General features: G+C 31.3%; 2 protein-coding genes across 5 annotated transcripts in view; both read left to right on the forward strand.

The window, feature by feature from the left end:
• The first annotated feature begins 41 nt into the window (after window positions 1-41).
• Window positions 42-12,578, forward strand: LOC115879003 (ubiquitin conjugation factor E4 A). Of its 3 annotated transcripts, none has more exons than XM_030895626.1 (16): window positions 42-149; window positions 713-1,050; window positions 1,293-1,704; window positions 2,810-3,102; window positions 3,181-3,360; window positions 5,172-5,327; window positions 5,390-5,596; window positions 6,981-7,087; window positions 7,142-7,339; window positions 8,609-8,894; window positions 9,040-9,185; window positions 9,614-9,763; window positions 10,016-10,259; window positions 10,530-10,701; window positions 10,764-10,959; window positions 12,314-12,578. In XM_030895626.1, exons 2-16 carry the CDS (start codon window positions 886-888, stop codon window positions 12,438-12,440), a joined length of 3,039 nt encoding a protein of 1,012 aa, XP_030751486.1. In that variant the 5' UTR covers window positions 42-149; window positions 713-885; the 3' UTR covers window positions 12,441-12,578. The 3 variants fall into 3 exon arrangements, with proteins under 3 accessions (XP_030751486.1, XP_030751488.1, XP_030751487.1); XM_030895628.1 differs by having other exon boundaries at window positions 2,810-3,093; XM_030895627.1 differs by having other exon boundaries at window positions 56-149; window positions 625-1,050.
• Window positions 12,579-15,213: 2,635 nt separating this feature from the next.
• Window positions 15,214-21,872, forward strand: part of LOC115879005 — a 137,234-nt gene continuing 130,575 nt past the window's right edge. Inside the window, exon 1 of one of the 2 annotated variants that reach the window (XM_030895629.1) lies at window positions 15,214-15,478. The gene's annotated coding sequence lies outside the window, so the exon portion shown is untranslated. The remainder of the gene's footprint in view (window positions 15,479-21,872) is intronic. The other variant, XM_030895630.1, reaches the window with a different exon arrangement.

The following is a 21,872-nucleotide window of genomic DNA, read 5'->3' on the forward strand; positions in this document are numbered from 1 at the left end:
ATGTAGATCTATGTGTATACCCAACTTTAAGTATGACAGATCACATTTGTTCAAGGACACGACAAAACGTCATTTAAACGTCATTTTCATTAAATAAACATATCCTGGACAATTTGTCTTGGTGAAAACCAATTATTTAATATTTCCAGGTAAGTTGATATTGTTTTAATACATAATTATGAAAAATTACATAAGCTAAGCATCACATACTTATCTGACAGTAATTATATTATGGGTAATAACCCTCTAAACAACTGGCTCAAACTTTCACTTGTAAAAAATGTTCCTTTAACAGGAATGTCCTGGATATATAAGAAATGATAGGTTTCTCCAAGCTAATAAATCAATAAAGTGAAACACTCCCAGTTAGATGCATTAAAATCAATTAAAAAGTCCATTTTTAAGTTATTGGTAAACTGGTATGTTTTGTCAGAGTTTGAGTTTTCTTAGATATTGCCAAATTTAAAATACTAATTATATAAACAAAGAGACTTTAAACCAAACAATTATAACAATTGTGTTAATAAATTATGAGTTTTTGTTTCATAGGTAATTGGTTAAAATTTCTTCAATATGTGATTTAGGTATTTTTTTTTGTTTTTAAATAAACATATTTATTTTTAGTAGTGTTTTTGTTGTGATACCTAGAATTGAAAATACCAATGCCAAGAATAGAACTATTAAACTAACTAATGATACTATTGATCAACAGAAAAACAGGAAAATCAAGACATTTCATCATGAACAAGTAATGCAGTCTGTAAAAATGTCTGTCCTGTAAGGAACAAAACCAACAAATTCAACATTAACATCATCAGGATAATAAAATAAAAAATAAAACCATTGAAAGACTGTGTACCTATTAAAAAAATTATTAAATAAAAAATGGATCGACAATTGTCAAGAAGAATGTCTGGTGCAAATCCTTTTGCTGCATTGTTCCACACTGCTAGTCAGGATCACTTGGAACCACCAGAACCATCTTTAAATGATCAGTTGGAGGAAATATTTAGTTTCACTTTGAATGAAAGAGCTACACTTACCAAAGAGGTGTGTACTATAAATAATATTTTTCATCCAAAATTAATTTGAATGTGGTAGACAATGCCTTTATTGTAAGCAAAAATAAATAGAGACAATAGCAATCTGAAATTCTTTTAGTTTCATCAAAAATTAACATACCTACAGCAAACTTCAGATTTCATATCTACTATTTTTTTTTCAATATGCTTCAATTTTGATGAGGATTGTTCAAAAACTGTTAAACAAAAATCATTAAATTTGTATTTTAGATTCTATTCTTAGAGGATGTGTTCAAAGACCTCGACACAACAGTCCTGGACATGGACAATCTTGACCAAGCTCTTTTTGAACGTCTTTTTATGTGTCAAAAAGACAACCTAACAATAATCCAACAACGTAGATTGAGTTTCCGCAACCCACACGCCATAGAAATTGAACCCATCAAGTACCTCTACAAGGCTTATGTAAAGGTTCACGAGAACCAGTTCCTGAAGGCTGAAGATCGGCTAGAAGTTCGCGATAAAATCATTCAAAACGTCGCCACGTCGATCATCCAGCCGGATATCTACGTCGATCAGGATATGGAGCAGCAGATGATCGACGTGCTGAAGGAGGGAGGGGCACATTATGACACTTTTTTCGTCGAGGCTGCCAGGAGGACTCTGGACGAGGAAAATAACGGTAATTTTGTGCGCGATTGGCTGTAGTTTGTCCGGAGAGAGAGGATTAGGGATGTGCGAAAATATCGATATTTTGTCTAAATATCGATATCGATATTTATGTCTAAATATCGATACATATGTACATAAAATTCTAGTAGGGGTCTTTCACATTAGGGATGTGTCAAAATATCGATATTTTTAGATATATCGATATATAGTATAAATATCGATATCGATTCTTTGACTAAATATCGATATTTTATACATATCGATACTTTGTCTACCGATATCGATGTTTTGTCTAAATATCGATATCGATATTTGTGTCTCAATATCAACTACATATGTACCTAAAAATACTAGTAGGGGTCTTTCATATTAGGGATGTATGCGAGAATATTGATATTTTAAACATATCGATATTTTGTGTAAATATCGGTATTGATATTTATGTCTATACATATATCGATACATATGTACATAAAATTTTTAGTAGGGCTCTTTCATATTAGAGATGTGCGAGAATACCGATTTTTAGACATCGGTATTTTGTCTATCGAGATCGATATTTATGTCTATCGCGCGCTTGATGACGTAACTAAAAGTTTATTTGGATCGATTATATGTCATGTACGGGGTGTTTAAACAACTGGTCAGCTAAATAAAGATTTTTTTCTTGAAAAAAACAGAGCCCTTTTTGGATTTTCCGCGCATTTTTGCTTTTATTTACACCCTGTACATTGCCGACGTATTTATTTTATACAGGGTGTCCCGCTACTTAGAAAAAATGTTTTTTTTACAAGTGTTTCTATTGATTTGAGATTTTCCTTTCGATATTCTTTATAAAACACACAAGACAATAATAGTACACATTTTAAAATTATTTTGTTATACAGGTTGTTTCTTAAAGTGTGTCTCTCAATTTTTTTTTAAATAAATATTTTTTTTAATTTTCAAACTCAACAAAATAACTCGGTTATTTTGGACTTATTTGACAAACAGTAAAGAGAAAATATGTTTCTTTTATCGAGATCTACTTATTTAAGACTCGCCCTGTATATCTAGATATACATATACAGGGTGAGTCAAAACTAAAGAGTGTTTTTTTTATTTTCTACTTTCAGATGACATAATCTTAACCTCATTCATCGACCAAATGAACCGCAAAATGACCGAGGAACTCAACAAGTGCTCCCTGGTCAACCTAGACTACAACGTTTTCAATTATTTCAACGTTTTCACCTCGAACGACTACCTAGCCGAGATCTTCATGGATTGTTGCGTTCCGAACAAGCTGCACGTAGGTTCTGAGTACGCCAACACCGCCATCGGTGCTCTGTTCAATTTGTCGGTACTGCCGAAGAGCCCGAACGGTTCTTACGACTTTTTTACCAATCCCATGGACCAGGTCAGTTATGTAAGCATATTTATGTTGCTGGATGTTGTGTAAAGTATTTCCAGTAGTACTGTGGTTCTAAAGGGATTCATTTTGTAGCCGGGGAACTCCAGAACTGAGACGTTTTTGTGGTCCAGTTTGGATAAGCTTAATGAGCATATTCACAATTTTTTGTTGGTACTTCTGAAGTGTAACAACGCTGTTAGGAATAAGGTACTGAATTGGCTGGGTGGGTGTTTGAAGTACAACGTTGACAGAGGCAAATTGTGGAACTCACAGGTAGGGTTAACCCTTTTTTATAGCCTATACAGGGTGTTCCTTAATGACATGCTAATATTTAAGTTTTTTTTATTAACTTCATTTATGTCCTCGTATCTCCTAAACATCTTAATTTCTGAGATACAGGGTGGTCATTTTTTCTATAAAAAATAACTTAATTTTTCGGGTTCGAACACACTGACGACCAGGTCGCACCGGCCAGGCCGTTGCTACCATTAAATCAAATGATACAGCGTTGATAAATCCGTTGGTCGTTGCGACCAGTAGACTGCACTAAAATATTATTTTCTGCCGCTTGTTGCCGGTTTTCTTCCAAATTAATAATTTTTCAGACGAAATCCCTCAAATTCAACGCACAATATTTTATTTTCTATAAGATATAGTGTTTTAGTGTAGTGTTTGCACACGTGCAGAAAATCCAAAGGAATAGTATACAGACTGGATCAAAGGGAAACTTAAATCTAGTCCCTTTTTTATCAAGGGTCGATTCTATTAAAAATTCAAAACATTTTTATATGACGTACTCTATTTATGGTTGGTATGATACCTGCTATTATACCTTCGAGTTTCGATGTTAAAAAAAATCATATTTAAAGTTTTTCTACAACCACTTGTTTTTTTTATTAAATTAGTTTTTTTAATTGTATTGTAGTCATGTACAAGGAGGACAACTGTATTTTAAATATTATATTTAATTTAACGTTTTTTAAACAGGGTCTATTAGACTATATTTCTACTAGGTACATTATTTTAAAAAAAATTAAGAGTAAAAGTAACTTAAACACTCATAAAAATAGAAGTATTTACTATTGTAGATTCTCAGTAACAATAAAAAAGAGGAATTTATATTGTAAACATTGAAATAACTGGAAGCTAAACTTTCTACCTGTTTATATTTAGAGCCAATGTCTGACGACCTTTTTTTACGATGGCCTTAATATGTTTACTTTTAAAGTCGATGAGAGCCATCAGTAGAAGTCCATATCAGTAGAAAAAAGAAACAGGATATCTCCCTTTTTGTCGGTCGCGCGTACACAATGCTTTTTGTTGGGCCTATTTGTTCTGCTTTTTCGTGCGCGCTCGGTTCGTTCGGGCTAAAGATCCTCAAGTCTGGACGCACCTTTAAAAACAATACTGTTTTTTTCCTTTATTGATATAATGCTGAAAATCTGACGAGTTACATGTCTCACTCTACACATATTAAATTACAGAGACGTAGGATGTAGAATATTCTATTATGAAACGACTGATGGAATAGCCGGCATCGCGGATTTGAAAAACATGGAAATAACGACGTAATCGTGTAGTCGGGGTTGGAGATTTTACTTACTCCGTACCACACAAGTTAAGTATTTATGAACGAAAAATCCAAGAATATTTTAAATGCATTATTTAATATTAGAACAATTAATAAGCTCATGAATAGCAACTTCGCTTTTTAGTTAACTCAGATATTTTAACATTTCTGAAACTTAATTCTTTCTGAAACTATATTTTCTAATTGGCAAAACGTAAAAAATCGTTCGATCTGACAACTCTGTTGAAACTGGTCGTTCATCTGGCCGCAGCTATAAACGCAATGCATCCGGCCAGCCGACGCGACCACCAGGTCGTTGCGACCATCACAGATATTTTGAAAAAAAAATTAGAGAATTTTACCTCCTGTATCTAAAAAGTTAAGATGTTTAGGACATATAATATATTCATATGAAGTTTTTTTTCTTAGAATCACCTCCTTAAATATTAGCATGTCATTAAGGAACACCCTGTATTCCTGTAATTTCGCAAATTATTATTGTATTTCTGTACAGGCACCCCCTGAGTTGAATCCTGCCAACTACACAACAGTTTCTGACGGATTTATGATAAATTTTTGCAGTATTCTTCTAAGATTGTGCAGGCCGTTCTGCTCAAACTTTAAGGAAAAGAAAATTCTTAAAGTCGATCCTACATATCCAGCAGTACCAGTAAGTTTCTACTGGTTTTTATTGATTTTTATACTCAACAAAATAAATTAAATTAATTCTAGAATAACAAGGCAGACTCCAAAGGAGTTCACATGTACGATTTATCCTCGGAGACCTGTTTTATACCGGTGGAAAGTTCAGAAGACTTGGAAGAACTTCGGGAGACTGCCGAGAAATATAACTTTATCACAGAGAGCTTTTTCATGGCTCACAAGGCTTTGGATTTGGGATATAGGGTGGCCGTGGATCGTATGATGAAAATGAGCCACGTAAGACACGTAGACAGTGTTGTCATTTTTAGTACTTTATTCCTCAATCTAGGGATTTTTTTTCAAATTTTTTTCTAGTCTGTTTTAGGGATCAAAAAATCTTTAACATTAAAATAAACCCTTGATTTTCTTTAATATTAATACCGCATGATGAGAATGAGCCACGTAAGATATACAGACAGTGTTGCAATTTTTAGCGATTTATACGTAAATCTAGGGATTTTTTAAAAATTTCTTCTAGTGAGTTTTTGGGATAAATGGCAAAAAATCTTAACATTAATCTGAACATTTTATTGTTGATTTTCTTTAATATTAATACCGCAGGATGAAAATGAGCCATGTAAGGTATGCAGACAGTGTTGACATTTCTAGCGGTTTATTCATAAAACTAGGGATTTAAAAAACCTAGGAATTTAAAAAAATCTATGGATTTTTTTAGGGATAAATGATGAAAAAGTCTTAACTGTAAAATAAATCAAGATACGCAGGCAGTGTTGCCATTGCTAGCGGTTCATCCACAAATTTAGTTTTTTTTTTAATTTTTCTATTGAACTTTAGGGATAAATGGCTCAAAATATTAACAGTGAAATAAACTAAATATGTGTTTGTTTTTGTTGATTTTCTATAATATTCAGACCGCGTGTTGAATTGAAACATATAAAATATGCAGACAGTGTTGTCATTTCTAGCGGTTTATCCCTAAATATAGGAATTTTTTCAGTTTCTTCTAGAAAAAATGTTTTAACAAAAAAAATGTTTTTTTACTCATTTTCTTTAATATTACTACTGCTCGATGAAAATGAGCCATGTGAGATATACAGACAGTGTTGCAATTTTTAGCGATTTATCCGCAAATCTAGGGAGTTTTTTGAATTTCTTTTAGTGGGATAAATGGCAAAAAATCTTAATATCAAACTAAACATTTTTTTGCTGATTTTTTTAAATATTAATAACGTAGAATGAAAATGAGCCATGTAAGATATGGAGACAGTGTTGTCATTTTTATTTCTAGCGGTTTATCCCGAAATAGAGATTTTTAAGTTTCTGTAGTGAGATTTAGGGAAAGGTAAAATAAACAAAATATGTTTTTTTTATTTTCTTTAATATTAATACCGCATAATAAAAATGAGCCATGTAAGATACTCCAACAGAGTTGTCATTTCTAGCGGTTTATCTCCAAAACTAGAAATTGAAAAAAATCCTAGTGAGTTTTTAGGGATAAAAGTAAAAAAACCTAACAGTAAATGATGAAAATAGGCCATCTAAGATATGCAGACAGTGTTGCCATTTCTAGCGGTTTATCTCTAAATTTAGAGATTTGTTTTAAATTCCTTCTAACGGATTTTAGATGTTTTTTTTTGTTGATTTTTTTAATCATAATTAGGAAATGGGTCGTCTGGAGAGGGCGTACAGAGATGCTGTGCAGCAATCAGGTCATGGATCTGATGTGGCAACATCTATGCATGACAGACTCATCTCTCAGTTAACAAAGTGAGTGTATAAAACCAGAAATCTTATAAAAACGTTAAAAATATATTATTTTAGGTTTTTCTCGCTCAAGTGCGTGCTTTCTGAGCCTAAACTTCTGAAAGACTTGTTCGATTTCGCGTCATCGACCTCCTACTGGGCGGTGCAAGTGGCCATCAAGACCAACTTCAATTCTGCAGATAAATCCAGCTTCGCACCTTTAGAAGAAGTTCCTGTTACTTTCCCACTACCTGATAAAATTCCAAACACTCTCAAGTAAGTTCAAAATAAGTCCAAAACATCGTCCTAATCGCAAAACATTTTCCGATGCACATCATCAATCATATCGAAATTGACACTAAACCCTATAAACCTGACTAAATGAAATTTTGGCAAAAATGTTTAAATTTTTGTATAATTTACGATACCAAGCAGCTCTTTATTTTACTTTATAGAGCAAATGATTGTAACAGTTATTTTATTTAGATTAAAGCTGCAAAAATTAGTTTAAACCGAATTTTATTATTGCCATGTTGGTCACATTGCGCCATGTTCAGCAACGTTGTCGTTTATTACTTGACAATTATCATAATGCCAGTCATTATTTTGTACAATATCGTGTTGTTTTTGAATCTTTGTGAGTAATTCTCGTTTTTGCATAGTTTTTTCATAGTCTTTTTTTTAAATTGTATTTTTAAGCACAAACAGTTCTTTTAAGAACTAAATTTTCGGGTTTTTGTATTGCATTTCTCGAAATTGCGTGTTGAAAATATGCCGAAGCATTTAAACAGTTGAAGCAAAGAACTTGTAACTTCTCTATTAAACTATTTTGAACGAGAACGTGACAGTAAAGGTGCTTTATTACTCTTGATTGCAGTCAGAGAAGTAAGTTTGATTGGTAAGCACATTATACCACTTTCAAAGTTATTTCTACGTTAGTTTTTAGTAAATTCTGTGATTATTAGTTTGTGCATTAATGTCACCCCGCGGGGTGTCTCACTACTGGAATTACATGTACATTTTCTTGGCAGTCGCTGGCAGTCACTGGCAGTCTTACGGCAGTCACTTATAATAATTACATGGCAGTCATAGGCAGTCTTCTTGGCTGTAATTGGCAGTCGCTTGGTAGAAAGATGATATTTTGGCAGTACATGTACATTTTTTACCCAAGTGAGACACCCCTCGTGTCACCCTCTTATTTGTTGTGGTGTTGTAAGTTGTACATCATTAAATAAATAAATAACTCTTAGAATAATCTTCATAATGGACTAGTTTTTGCCAATGTGTAAGAACTAAAATAAGCTATAAAACAAACAAATTAATTACTAAAATATTAATTATTAAATCAAAAACAAAACGTAAAAATCTTTAAAAAATGGTATAATAAATAATTATATTATTTTCGAATTTTACATTAAGATTCATCCCATAAATCTATCACAATCTGGCAGCGCTGTCGGTATCGCTTGTCGCTCAAAGTTGATCACGTGCATCAGAAATTGTTTTGCTATTACAGTATGTATAAAATATAAATAACATTTTCAGGTGCGTTCCTGAATTTTTGACTGAAAATATAGTCTCCTATCTTGTTTTCTTGAAACGTTTCAATCCCCGAACCTTTGAGGAGGTGGGTTACGAAAAAATGGAACCTTTGCTCACTTTTGTCTTGGTTTTTATGGGATCCAGACAACACCTGAAGAATCCCCATATCAGAGCTAGGCTAGCTGAAGGATTGGAGTCTTTGTTGCCATATGATAAAGAGGAACCAATACATGACCTGGGAGGCTACCAGAGGGAGTTAATTTTCATTCAGCATCCTCACAAATTGGAGGTATATTTTTTTATAACCCTGTATTCGTTTTTGGTCGTAGAAATGTTTATGAAAAAAATATCTTGATAATCGATACTTTTTGTTTAAAAAATATGTCGATATTTTCGGACGTCCCTATACATTCTTACAAATGGATTTCTTTCAGATTGTCAAAAATCTAATGAGCGTATTCGTTGGGATTGAAATGACTGGCCAGAGTGTGGAATTTGAACAAAAATTCAAGTACAGAAGACCGATGTACACGATTTTTGAGTATTTGTGGGAAATCTCAGAACACAGCGAATGTTTCAAGTGAGTAGTAGGAAGAATCAGCGTTGTCATTCAAAAAGTTATCCTCTAAGTTTTTTTTAATATTCCGTAAATTATAACTGAAATAGTTGACCTAGTAATTGTTTTATAGTTTTATATATTTTATTTATAATATAATACCCTTTATCTTAAATTTGCACAACAAAATCTTCGTATAAAATTGTTTTTTTTTATTTTTTCCCTAAATTTAGGGAAAAATATCCAAGTTGGCAACACTGGCAGTCTTTCTTTACTTCTTGTCTTTGTTTTATTCACAGTAATTTATTAATTAAATAAACAGTATATTGTTTTTTTTTTGAAAATGGTTTTTAGTTTTTCTCTGAATTTAGGGAAAAATATCCAAGTTGGCACCACCGAGAATAATATAAGGAAGTTTGGTATGTTAAGATTTCGTTTTTTTTTCTATATAGGATTCTAGCTGAGGAAGCTGAAGCCAACATGGAAGCTGTTAATCCTCCGTTGTTCCTCAGGTTTGCCAACCTTTTAATTAATGATGCCATATTTCTTCTAGATGAAGCGTTGGCAAATATGGCAAAGTTGAAAGAGATGCAGACAGCACAGTAAGTTGGCATGTTTATTTTTGTTACTGAATGACACAGATTGATAATTTCAATTCTAAATATCTTGAGAACGGTTGCAACCTTTTCCAAGAAAACTTTTTTTTTCATCCAAATGTCGACGTTGGTTTAGAAATTATTTGGACAAAATCGAAATAAAAAAGTTCCAAAGTGATTGCGAATTGACTGATACACGAAATTATTTTCTGTAAAATATTTTAAAGTACAAAAAAAAGAATTTAACGTTTTTTTTAGCGAAAATGGCGAATGGGAGTCATTGAGCCCACCAGAAAGGGCTCAAAACATGAGCTACATGCATCACATCGGCAATTTGGCCCGTTTCGACAATATTTTGGGTAAGGACACCACCACGACCTTGGAGAAACTCACATCGAAAATAACCATCGTGTTCACGCATCAGACGATGGTGGACAGGATCGCCGCCATGTTGAATTACTTCTTGCTGAATCTGGTCGGTCCAAACAAGAAGAATTTTAAGGTAGAAATAAAATCACTTAAAATTTGTGGCTTTTTTACGGTTATAGTCTGTCCAACGAAAGGATACATAACAGTGACACTTTTGTTCCAACCACATGACAGTTACATTCACAAGTGTACGGCATTTTCTGTATTTTTTAGTTTTTCATACCTCAAAAGGAAAATACTGTCTATCGAAATACGTCTGTCGAAATCTTATCTAAGTCGTTGGGCGGACTTTAGCTAATTCTGCGGTAGGAATATAAAAATACAAACTATTGTATTATTACAGGTTAAGGATTCTAAAGAGTATAGTTTCGATCCAGCCGGCACCGTGCTTGACATTTGTAAAATCTACGTCAATCTCAAGGACAGCGACGCGTTTTGCCTGGCAGTCTCACAAGATGGCCGTTCCTATAGTCCCAATCTTTTCTCATTGGCCGAAGATGTCTTAGTTCGAATTGGTTAGTATTAATAGTCAAAAAGTCATATTATTTCTTTTATTTAATATATGATATTTTTATAGGAGGTGGAACATTGATTGGTGAGCTAAAAGAAGTGGCTCAGAAAGTGGCTGAAAAAGCAATAGAGCACAAGGCAAATGAGGAAGCCATTTCAGAGGCTCCTGATCATTTCCTGGACCCTATCATGTCCACTCTGATGACCGATCCCGTTATTTTGCCCAGCTCTAGACAAACTGTCGATAGGACTACTATAGCCAGGTAACAAAAATCATATTTGATTTTGTACTACATTTGTTTATTAACCAGTAATATCATTTCAATTCAAAACTAGATATCTTTTTTGTATTTTTTTAACAAAAGAAAATTATTTAATATCGATTTATCCAAATTTAGTAAGGCATATCTTTGAGTTATCAATATATTTTCTACATCTCTAATTTTAAGGTCAGTTTATATTCGATTTTTTTGTACTTTTTTTCAACAGTTTTTGTATGTTGACATTTTTAGCAATACATGTGGATGTTTTGAAATGTCGATATTTTATTTACATCCCTAATTTAGATCACTTTTTATTCGTGATTATTTTTGTATATCGACACTTAGCAAGACGTATCGGTATTTTGAATAATCATCATCTACATCCCTAATTTATAGGGCAGCTTTTACTTGATTTTTTACTTTTTCCTTGATTAGTCATTTTAATATATTATTACGAGCACAAAATTATTTAATATTGAGAATGATTCAGCAACCCATATCCATATATTTTTTACATTCCTAATTTATACGAGTTTTTATTTGTTTTTTATACTATTTCCGTGTTTATTTTTTCTGTATCGACATTTAGAAATAAATATCGATATTTTGAATCATCGATACAGTTTCTACATCCCTAACTTATAGGCCAGTTTTTATTTGATTTTTATACGTTTGCTTTTATTATTTTTATGTATCGACATTTACCAAGACATATCGATATTTTGAATTACTGATACACTTCTACATTCTTAACTGAAAGGTCAGTTTTCTTCGATTTTATACCTTTTTCATTGATTATGTTTTGTATATCGACATTTAGCAAGACATATCGATATTTTAAATAATTGATATATTTCTACATACCTAATTTTTAGGTCAGTTTTTACTCGATTTTTTACTTGCTCCTTGATTAGTCTTTTTAATATATCACGCGCACAAAACTATTTAATATTGAAATATCTACATTTAGCAACACATATCGATAATTTGAATTATCTATACATTTTTTACATCCCTAATTTAGACGTTACTTTTTATTCGATTTTTATACGCGTGCTTTGATTATTTTTTGTGTATCGACATTTAGTAATACATATCGATATTATTTTGAATTATCTGTATATTTTATACATCCCTAATTTATAGGCCAGATTTTATTTGAGTTTTATACGTTCGCTTTGATTATTTTTGTGTATCGACATTTAAAAATACATATCGATATTTTAAATTATCGATAAACATCGATATCCCTCATTTGTAGGGCAATTTATTTTTCGATTTTTTTACTTTTTCCTGGATTATTTTTTGGTTCAACGGAAGAACAATAATATAATTGTTTTATTATTTCTTCCAGGCATCTGCTGAGTGATCAAACTGATCCATTCAACAGATCACCGTTATCCATGGATCAAATCGTTCCAAATCAAGAGCTAAGAGAAGAGATATCAAAATGGGTGGAGGAGCGTAAAGCTCGAAAGTAATTTTATTGACATTTCAAGCGTTATCGATATAAATGTTGTATTAAAGCACTTAGAAAAAATGAAAATTTTCGATATTCAATCCATGTTCTTATTAAAATAAAGTGACATCTTTGTTAATATAAGTCAAATAATATTGCATGAGATATACGTCTTTGTCATAGATTATATTTTATTTTAGGTGAAACGAATGAAAACGGAGTCGTAGTAGGCATCGAAACTAGAAAAACATTTTCTGCCTTCTTTGACGTCGTTTTTTTTATTACACGGTATATTCCATTAGAATTGTTATTATTGGTGCTAGCGCCACGTTTTGATAAATTTCCAATAATTCAACGTGATATTAAATTTAATAAATATTTTCTTACTGTATATTTGTATTATACATTATAATTGTTTTTTTTTTGATGTGTATGTATATTTGTTGATTTTAGTATATAATGTGAAAGTTTTAAATCTGAAAAAGGGTAATACATAATTATATTTCTTTTTAAATATATATTAGTTTTAAAAAGGGGTTATTGTTTTATTTTATCAAAGTTTCCTAGTAAAATTTTTCAGATTGTTTGAGATCTTTTTTAAATAAAATATTTCTGGCTTTTGATTTTGTGTTTTACTACAATATTAGTTTATTATACAGGGTATGACAAAAATGTAAATTTTTATAATTTTCGGAAGATTTTTTTAAAAAATCGTATTTTATTGGTTCAAATTATATTTACAGTTTTTTATCATTTCAATTCAAAAGTAAATTATTTTTTATCATTTATTGACAAAAATAAATTTTATTTAATTTCGATATATCGATATTATAAAGCAATACACATCTTGGAAAATTATCGATATATTTTTTACATCCCTAATTTATAGGCCAGGTTTTATTCAGTTTTTATACTTTTTATTTAATCATTTCTTATATATTGACATTTAGTAATACATATCGATATTCAAATTATCGATATATTTCGTACATCTCTAATTAACACGTCAGTTTTTAATCGATTTTTATACTCCTTCATTGTTTTGTACATTGACATTTAGCAATGAATGATATTAATTATCGATATATTTTCTCCATTCCTAATTTATAGGCCAGTTTTTGTTCTATTTTTCTATTGTTTCTTCAATAATTTTTTGTATATGGACATTTAGCAATATTTACATATCGATATTTTGAATTATCGATACATATTCTACATCTCTAATTAATAGATCAGTTCATCATTAGGTCTGTTCTCAGAAGAATCCCTGACTAGTCAGCACGTTTTTCATTGGTTAAAATGCGTAGAAACCTCTGATTGTTAGTCTGGTTTCTACACATTTCAACCAATAAGAAACGCGCTGACTAGTCAGGGATTCTTCTGAGAACAGACCTATTGACTATTCTGAAAACATTAACATTTAGCAAAACATATCGATATTTTGCATTATCGATATATTAGCTCCATCCATAATTTAAAGGCCTAATTTTATTCTTTTTCCTTGATTATTCTTTTATACATCGACATTTAGAAGTGGATATCGACGATATTTGATATTACCTTAGAAAAATAGATTGTTATACAGGGTGTACAAAGAAGTTGATTTTTTTCGCACTAATTCACCTTGTATTTTATTCGTTTTCGTACCGAAAGAAGTTAAAATTGAAACTCCACTACTCCATCATTTAAATAATTACTCCTTTACAGTTTTGGTGTTTTCCAGACTTTGTTTAAATTATTCTGGTCCTTTTTCCAAAATCTAATTTAATCCACGTAATGCATACAAAAATAGACTAAATGGAAAAGGAAAATTAAATTTGTAATACCGCCGCAAACCGAGACGTCACGAATCAGGAACTTTCTCTCTCTTTGCTCATTATACATTTAATCCCGAGGGATCATAAATTCACCCCATTTCACCCCAATGCACCCACCCTCAACCTAAAGGCGCGTGCGTAGCCCATATTTAAAAGATCCTGGAAAATTAGCCATTTAGATGTGTTGCCGCATTTTACGATTTTTATTTGACAGTTTGACAGCTTATTTTTTAACCGTTACTTATTGTTGAAATCGAAGAAATTTCTTAGGATTAACGACCGAGAAAAATCAAGGAATATCCTTGACTTCCTAGAGTCTATTACGCTGTACTTTAGGGTCGCTCTGAGGGGTTGGGTAAAGCGGGCGTGTGGCCGAAGGAAATATATATTATATTTCAGAAATCTGCCTTCCTGAAGTTCTATCGTGTTAAGCCATACCCAAAAATCCAAACATACGTGCTTTGATTAAGGCTTGATTAAGGTTTGCAGAGCTTCAGCATTTCTCATAAAATAGCGAGGAATTTGTTACAAAACCATATAAATTATATATCACTGTAATCACAAAACCTCAATCTATTTCCTTATTGTAACGGAATTTTAAATTATGTCTTTATTTCGAGAAAATTTAGTCCAAACGGATAAGGAATATGTTGTTGATGTTTGACCATCAAAATCTTAAAAATAAAGAAGTTGTCTAAAAGTGTGCTACAATACGGATATAGTATAATCCTTTATCTTTAATTTCCTTCTTCATTTGTGTAAAAATACCTAGCCAGTTTTACATAAAGCATCTTTCGATAGCGTGGATTCCTGCCTGAAGGATGCAGGAGTAGTTTTTAGATTTCGGCCAAAATACCCATATATAGGTAAATTCCCGACGACCAGGCAACAGCGCAACTCGTCCAGACACGTCGAACACGCGCTCGAGGACCGGCGGCGCCGCTGCCAAATCGCGCGCACAGCCGCCTGCGACGGCTGTACAACACAGCCTTCCATCCTCGCTAAATATTCATTCACATACAGCCGGTTCGAATCCCGCCTTCGCGCAGTAAAGACGACCGGTCTGGTGCAGCCTGCTGCGATTTCGACGTCGCTGTTTTTGTTTTTCTTGTTGTCGCTCGTCGCTTGTTTCCTTCCGGTGGTCGTAGCGGTGCCGGTAGTGGTGGTGGTATACAGTGGTTGGTGTGAGTGATTGGGGTTTGTTTATTTAGAAGGGGAATAGGCTGTGGAACAAGTGAAACAGGTAGGAACGAAAAGAAGGTTTGGGATTTTGGTCGGGGGTATAATCGCGTTGCTATAGAGATGTTTCGAGATGGAGAAAGGTCTCGAGAAGGGTGTTAAGGTCGAGATTATTCCTGAGTTACGTTTCTATATATATATATATATATTTGTTTGTTTTAAAAATGTTACTTTTGGAAATCCAATAATCGGATATTAAGATTATTTTAACATAATTTTTCATATAATTATTATAATTATTGCAATAATATTTCAAATTATCTATAAAGCGAATTGCGGGGGATGCCACAAGATCGATGTATATATTGTACTGGAATTAATGTTTATACAGGGCGAGTCTTAAATAAGTGCAAATATTTTTGGGGGTAGTATATTTCAATCTTAAACACGATTATGAGGTTTTTGTCGCGAAAAAAACAATGTGAAAATTGGAATGTTTTGAAAAAAATTCTGGAGTTTTTTAGTTAAAAAACATAATTTCTTGATAATTTCGCAACATAGGTAGTAAATTAAATTTGCAAGAAAGAAAACGCAGGAAAGAGCCGGTGGTCCTCAAGATTTTAGCAAAAAATAATTTTTTTGGAAATTTTCAAAGTAAAATATCTCGGTTATTTTGACAAACGGTAAAGAGAAAATATGTTTCTTTTATCGAGACCTGCCAGCCCTGAAAATATTTGCACTTATTTAAGACTCACCCTGTATATGTCTATACCTAGTAGCCTCCATCTCAAAATCATTGTTTATTGTTATTTTCAGAATCTATATGTATTAAAAATGTATGAATTATTAATATATATACATAATATATATTAACAATATTATAGTCATGAAATAATACAGTGGCGGACACAGAGGGGGGCCCATGGAGCCCGGACCCCCCTAAAATCTGTAAATTGGGTTACATATTAGCCTTTTGAGTTAAAAATGGCGCCCTAAAAAGCATATTCTACATAATTTTTTTATTTAGGCCCCCCTAAAATAAATTCCTGTATCCGCCACTGAAATAATATATTTATCTATAAAATTATTATCTATATCTAAGTCTAGCAGAACAAGAACATTATCTATATCTATACTAATATATAAAATCCTTAAGTGACTGACATACTGATTAATCACGATCCTGCTCAAAGCACTCAACGTAAGAAGCTCAATTTTGGCATACAGGTTGATTCTGGGGTGTAGAGGTTCGATAAGAAGGGATTTTTCGAAATTCCAGTTCCAAGGGGTGAAATCACCCCTCAAATATTACAATATTTTTTATTTAAAAAACGGTCAAGTTTCCGAAAAAACGCTTAAACACGTATATTCTATTTTGTTTTTTTACATATTTTAAGATTTTTTAAAAATGTATACAGGGTGTTTCCAAAAATCTGATCATTGATTAATCACGATCCTGCTTAAAGCGCTTGACGTAAAAAGCTGATTTTTGGCAAACAGATTGACTTTAGGGTGTAGAGGTTCGACAAGGAGGGATTTTTCGAAACTCGAATTCTAAGGAGGTGAAACTATCCCTCAAATATTAAAATATTTTTTATTTAAAAACCGCTGAGTTTTTCGGAAAAACTCTTAAACACGTATATTTTATTTTGTTGTTTTACATATTTTAAGATTTTTTATAAATTTATACAGGATGTTTCATAAAATACGACCATTGAGTAATCACGATTCTGCTTAAACTGCTTGACGTTTAAAGCTGATTTTTGGCAAACGGATTGACTGTGGGGTGTAGAGGTTCGATAAGGAGGGGTTTCTCGAATCTCAAATTCCAAGAGGGTGAAAACGCCCCTCAAATATTACAATATTTGTTATTTAAAAAACGGTTAGTCTTTCGGAAAAACGCTTGGACAAGCATAATTTATTTGGTTTTTTTTACATATTTTGAAATTTTTTATAAAGTCATACAGGGTGTTCCAAAAAGTTGGGTAATTTGTTAACCACGATTCTGCTTAAACTGCTTGGCGTAAAGAGCTTATTTTTGGGAAACGGATTTTTCGAAAGTCAAATTTCAACGAGATAAAACTACGCCTCAAATATTACCAAGTTATATAATAATATCGCCATATTGTTTTTTTCTCATAGTGTAGACATAAATGTGAGAAAATTTTATCCAGTTTGTATGTTAATCGAAATTCTTGCTTTGCTTTATCATCACCATTACAAATGATTAATTCGACGCGAACGAAGTCGCTGGTACACGCTAGTAGTTTATAAATGCATACCCTGTATATTATGTATACCCAAATTCACTTTATTTACAGACTACGTGATTTAACTAACGACTTCAGTAACTAACGAAGGGCTATTCGACAGATAACAATCGAAATAATTGAATTAACTTTTCCTTGTTTTTCTGTATCTACTACACCTTTAGCGCGTTGCTATAGCAATGTTTCAAACACAGAGGCTTTTTAGGGGAGGTTTACGAGCTAGGTAATATTTTAATTGGTAAACAAAAAAAAAACACGTAGTAATACAGCGAATATTTTGGAAATTTTCCAAAAATTGCGCGGTAAAACAGAGGAATTTTGATGAAGGTGTTAAAAAAAAAGGAAAATCTGCGCTATTTTGGGAGAGGTTTTTTTAATTTGCAAAGTTGTAAGAAATGATTGAAATAAAACAAAAAAAAAATAATTAAAATAATAATTAATATATAATAATTTATTTATCATCATGCTCTAATTTTGTATCAATAAAAAATTACAAAGTTTTTTAACAAATTTTTGCCTGTCTTTCTCGTAAATTGTTATAAATTATCTCTTGTTAACATGGAAGTATGTTATTCAAGTTAAATATTTGCGATTTTTACTATACCTGCATACCATTAATAAATTAGATCTGCTTTTTGAAGATAATGAGTCAATTTCAAAATGAGCGTCATGCAATATGTTAGACAAACCCTAGGGTTATAAATAAAATACACTTTGCCAAGGACAAGATGTGGAAGGGCAAAAGAAATCAATAATAGTTAAACAGAAGCATTAAAGAAAGTATTAGAAAAAGTAGAGAAAATTTTATGTTTTCAGAATTTTAGGAATATAGTTGATTATAAAATTGATTTTTCACGAAATTTTAATTTAAAAGAAAGATGGTAAAATATGAGAATTTTTTTTATTAATATTTAATATGTTTTAACAATAATTAAAGTAGCTTTTATAATTCTTATTATAAAATTATTTATTATATAAAATTATTATAATTCTTATTATTTATAAAACACGCCTCTATTTTTGTACAATAGAATCCGAAAATCAATTAATATACAGGCTGTTCTATTATAAAAATACACCTTCAGTACGTAACCATTTTTGGGATACTCTGTAGAACTCTATACAGGGTGTCCCAGAAATAAGTGTAAGTGTTTTAAGGGGTGGTAGATCTCGATAAAAGAAACATATTTTGAATATATACTTGAATCGTTTTTCAAATAAGTCCAAAATAACGGAGTTATTTTACTTTGCAAATTTCCAAAAACAAATGATTTTTTGCTAAAATTTTGAGAACCACTTGATCTTTTCTGGATTTTCTTTCTTGTAAATTTAATCTACTACCTATGTTGCCATATTATCAAGAAATTATGATTTTTAACTAAAAACTAAAAAAAAATCCAAAACATTTTTAAAAAAATTCCGATTTTTCAATTTTTTTTTTGCTAAAAAAGCCTCATAGGCGTGTTTCTGGGGTTGAACTGTACTACCGGTTAAAATACTTGCACTTATTTCTGGGACACCTCGTATATTTTAAGAAAATACTCCAAATTACCTACACATGCTCTCAGATACCTATGCCTATGAGAAAAAACACTAAAGCCAATTTTTATATGTAAAATTTATTGAGTTACCTATTTTAAAAAACTTTAAAAAAAATTCTGTCGTATAAAAACATATATTATTTTTAATTTCATAATACAATAGGTTGTTGCAATAATTGAATTCAAAGGTCATTTTGAATTATTAATTATACGTAATACAAATACGAACAAGTATATGATAGCAAATGTGTAATTTCTATACAGGTAAAAAACTAATATTTTAAAATAATTAGTGGGGCTGTCGATATTTAGCATTGATATTTTCAATTACTATGCAAAAATAATGTTAATAAGTTAATAATATCGATTTTGTTACACATTTCTACTAGCTAACCATAAAGAAAGTACTCATAATATTTATCTCTACTTCAAACTAAGCAATCGAAAAATGAAGGTAGGTACGTAGCAGGTACTTGGTACTGAATTAAATCTAATTCAGGTTAACGTACAGAGCATTCTAATATTAAAAGGCAGCGGCAAATAGCCTTGGCATTCATGATGCCGGCAAAAACTATTTCTGGTTTAAGTGTTTTCTATCTGAAAAAACGCATTATCTAGTCCTGCCATCGTTCTAGAACCCGCTAATGAGTATTTGTACGGTTTATTTTGTTGTGTATTCGGTTTAAAAAATTTCGTTACACATCCTACATTCTGGCCTTGTTCAGGTGTACGTAACATATTTGTTTAATACATATTTGTTGAGTATGTACACAAAATGTAAAAGTTGTGAAATGTTGACAAACATATTTATTTAGTAGGCACCTATATTATGGAAAAAAGATTTCTTTAATGAATATTATTTTCATAATGATGACACTTTTAATTATTTTTTTTCCATAGCAACTGTTAAAATTGCCGTATATCTATCAAAAATAGTAGATAAAATAGTAGAATGGCGTTTGTCGTCTCAGCCTCAATATCTGTTGGTAATTTACTTATTTCGTTTTGAGCCATTTCTGGCTCCAATTCAATCAGCAATCGACACGAAAGAGAATTAAAAATATTTACTCAAAACTGACAACTAAAGAGACAGCTTTATTTATTTGTCAAATTACATAGAAACCAACGCCAACCCAGCACAATATTTTTTCTACTCGTAATAAATTCCTTGAAATAATTATTTCTGAATATTTTTTAAAACGTAACTCGCTATGGAAAAAAATATCGTTTTATACACGACGATAAAATTGCATTATCGTCTCCCGAAATTAATTCACTGGCGATTTCATCGCTCGTGAATTAATCTTTTCGGTCAACGATAAAATACCATTTTATCGTCTTGTATAAAAAATAACTATGAAGGCACGAAAACGAAAGATTCCATAATTCAAAGTAATTAATTGAAATGTTAATTCAAAACTGCTTCGTTGTTTTATTAATATTTATGGAGTTTAAAAAAATTAATTTAAGTCAGGAATGTGATTATTGTAGATAATAATAATATAACAGCATTTTTTTGTGTTCCAAGCAGTATGTCTCAATGTTTTGTAGTACTGTTATTGTCAAACTATTGTATTGTGTTAATTTATGTGTTTACAACAATTTAACAACAGTATCAATCAATTGGAAGTTGGAAGAACCATTACTTCTTGCTTACAGCGATTTCCTATACCCTTTTTTTAAGTTGTTTTTATCTATTTTTTTGAGTGTAAGAATATGTCTTTAATACAACGTACAGTGCTTCGTCCCATGGACAAAAATCGAAAAAAAAGTCAAAATTTACTAATATCTGAATATGTAATTTTATACTTATAGTAATGTTCAACCATCCTGTATATATAACAGCGTTTTTTGTTAGCAAATATTTTCACTAAAAATAAATTTTGCGACCATTATCTTGTCAGTGAAAAGAATAACATTCATAGTAGTTCTGTATATTATGGAGTTAAAATGGTTAAACGGTACGTACTTAATTGAAAGTCACTATGGATATTGTTAAACAAGGAATGTTCTTTAAATTTATTTCTAAACATGTTCGTCATTGTTTAGTTTTTATTTATTTTTTAAGATGATTCTTAAATGGGTATACAAATTTTACGTTTTCAAACTTCAAAAAGGCATTAAAACAAAACAACATATCAAAACATATCGTATTTATTGAATATTTTTGTAGTCATATTCATACACTTTTAATTTTTGTATAGTTCACCTGCGTCTGCTTGCGACGAACTTTATTTTATAATACTTTTCCAGATGGAGTAAAATTGATAAGCAATGCCGATCTGGTTAATACTTAGCTTGATCATAAGGACAAGAACTCAAAATGATTTGTATTTCAAAAAATGTGTTCTTTAGTAGATATTGATGAATCTTCCAGTCAAATGAGACACCACTTGATGCCTGAAAAAGCCCACTATGTTGGATGTTGGAGCGAAATGTCGCATAAAAAAAGTTTCCATCTTTCAATTTATTATAAAACCTCATACCCAAGAAAAGGAAAAAATAATATATGGATATGGTCTATTAAAGAGGTAACTATTAACATCCGAACCCCTCATACCAACAAAAAGAACAGTAACAACGCGAAAAATTAACATATTAGAAAATGATGTACAGAAATATCTTATATATGAGGATACTTCATCTA

The sequence above is a fragment of the Sitophilus oryzae genome, unplaced genomic scaffold, assembly GCF_002938485.1.
Source record: "Sitophilus oryzae breed Bouriz unplaced genomic scaffold, Soryzae_2.0 scaffold_154_pilon_pilon, whole genome shotgun sequence".
Classification (NCBI taxonomy): Eukaryota; Metazoa; Arthropoda; class Insecta; order Coleoptera; family Curculionidae; genus Sitophilus; species Sitophilus oryzae.

Bases quoted from the DNA above. Each gene is read 5' to 3' on its own strand.
- LOC115879003 (XM_030895626.1), top strand. From the start codon at position 886: ATGGATCGACAATTGTCAAGAAGAATGTCTGGTGCAAATCCTTTTGCT. The intron at 3,361-5,171 runs GTAGGGTTAACC...ATTTCTGTACAG, and splicing joins GCAAATTGTGGAACTCACAG to GCACCCCCTGAGTTGAATCC. The intron at 9,186-9,613 runs GTGAGTAGTAGG...TTTTCTATATAG, and splicing joins GAACACAGCGAATGTTTCAA to GATTCTAGCTGAGGAAGCTG.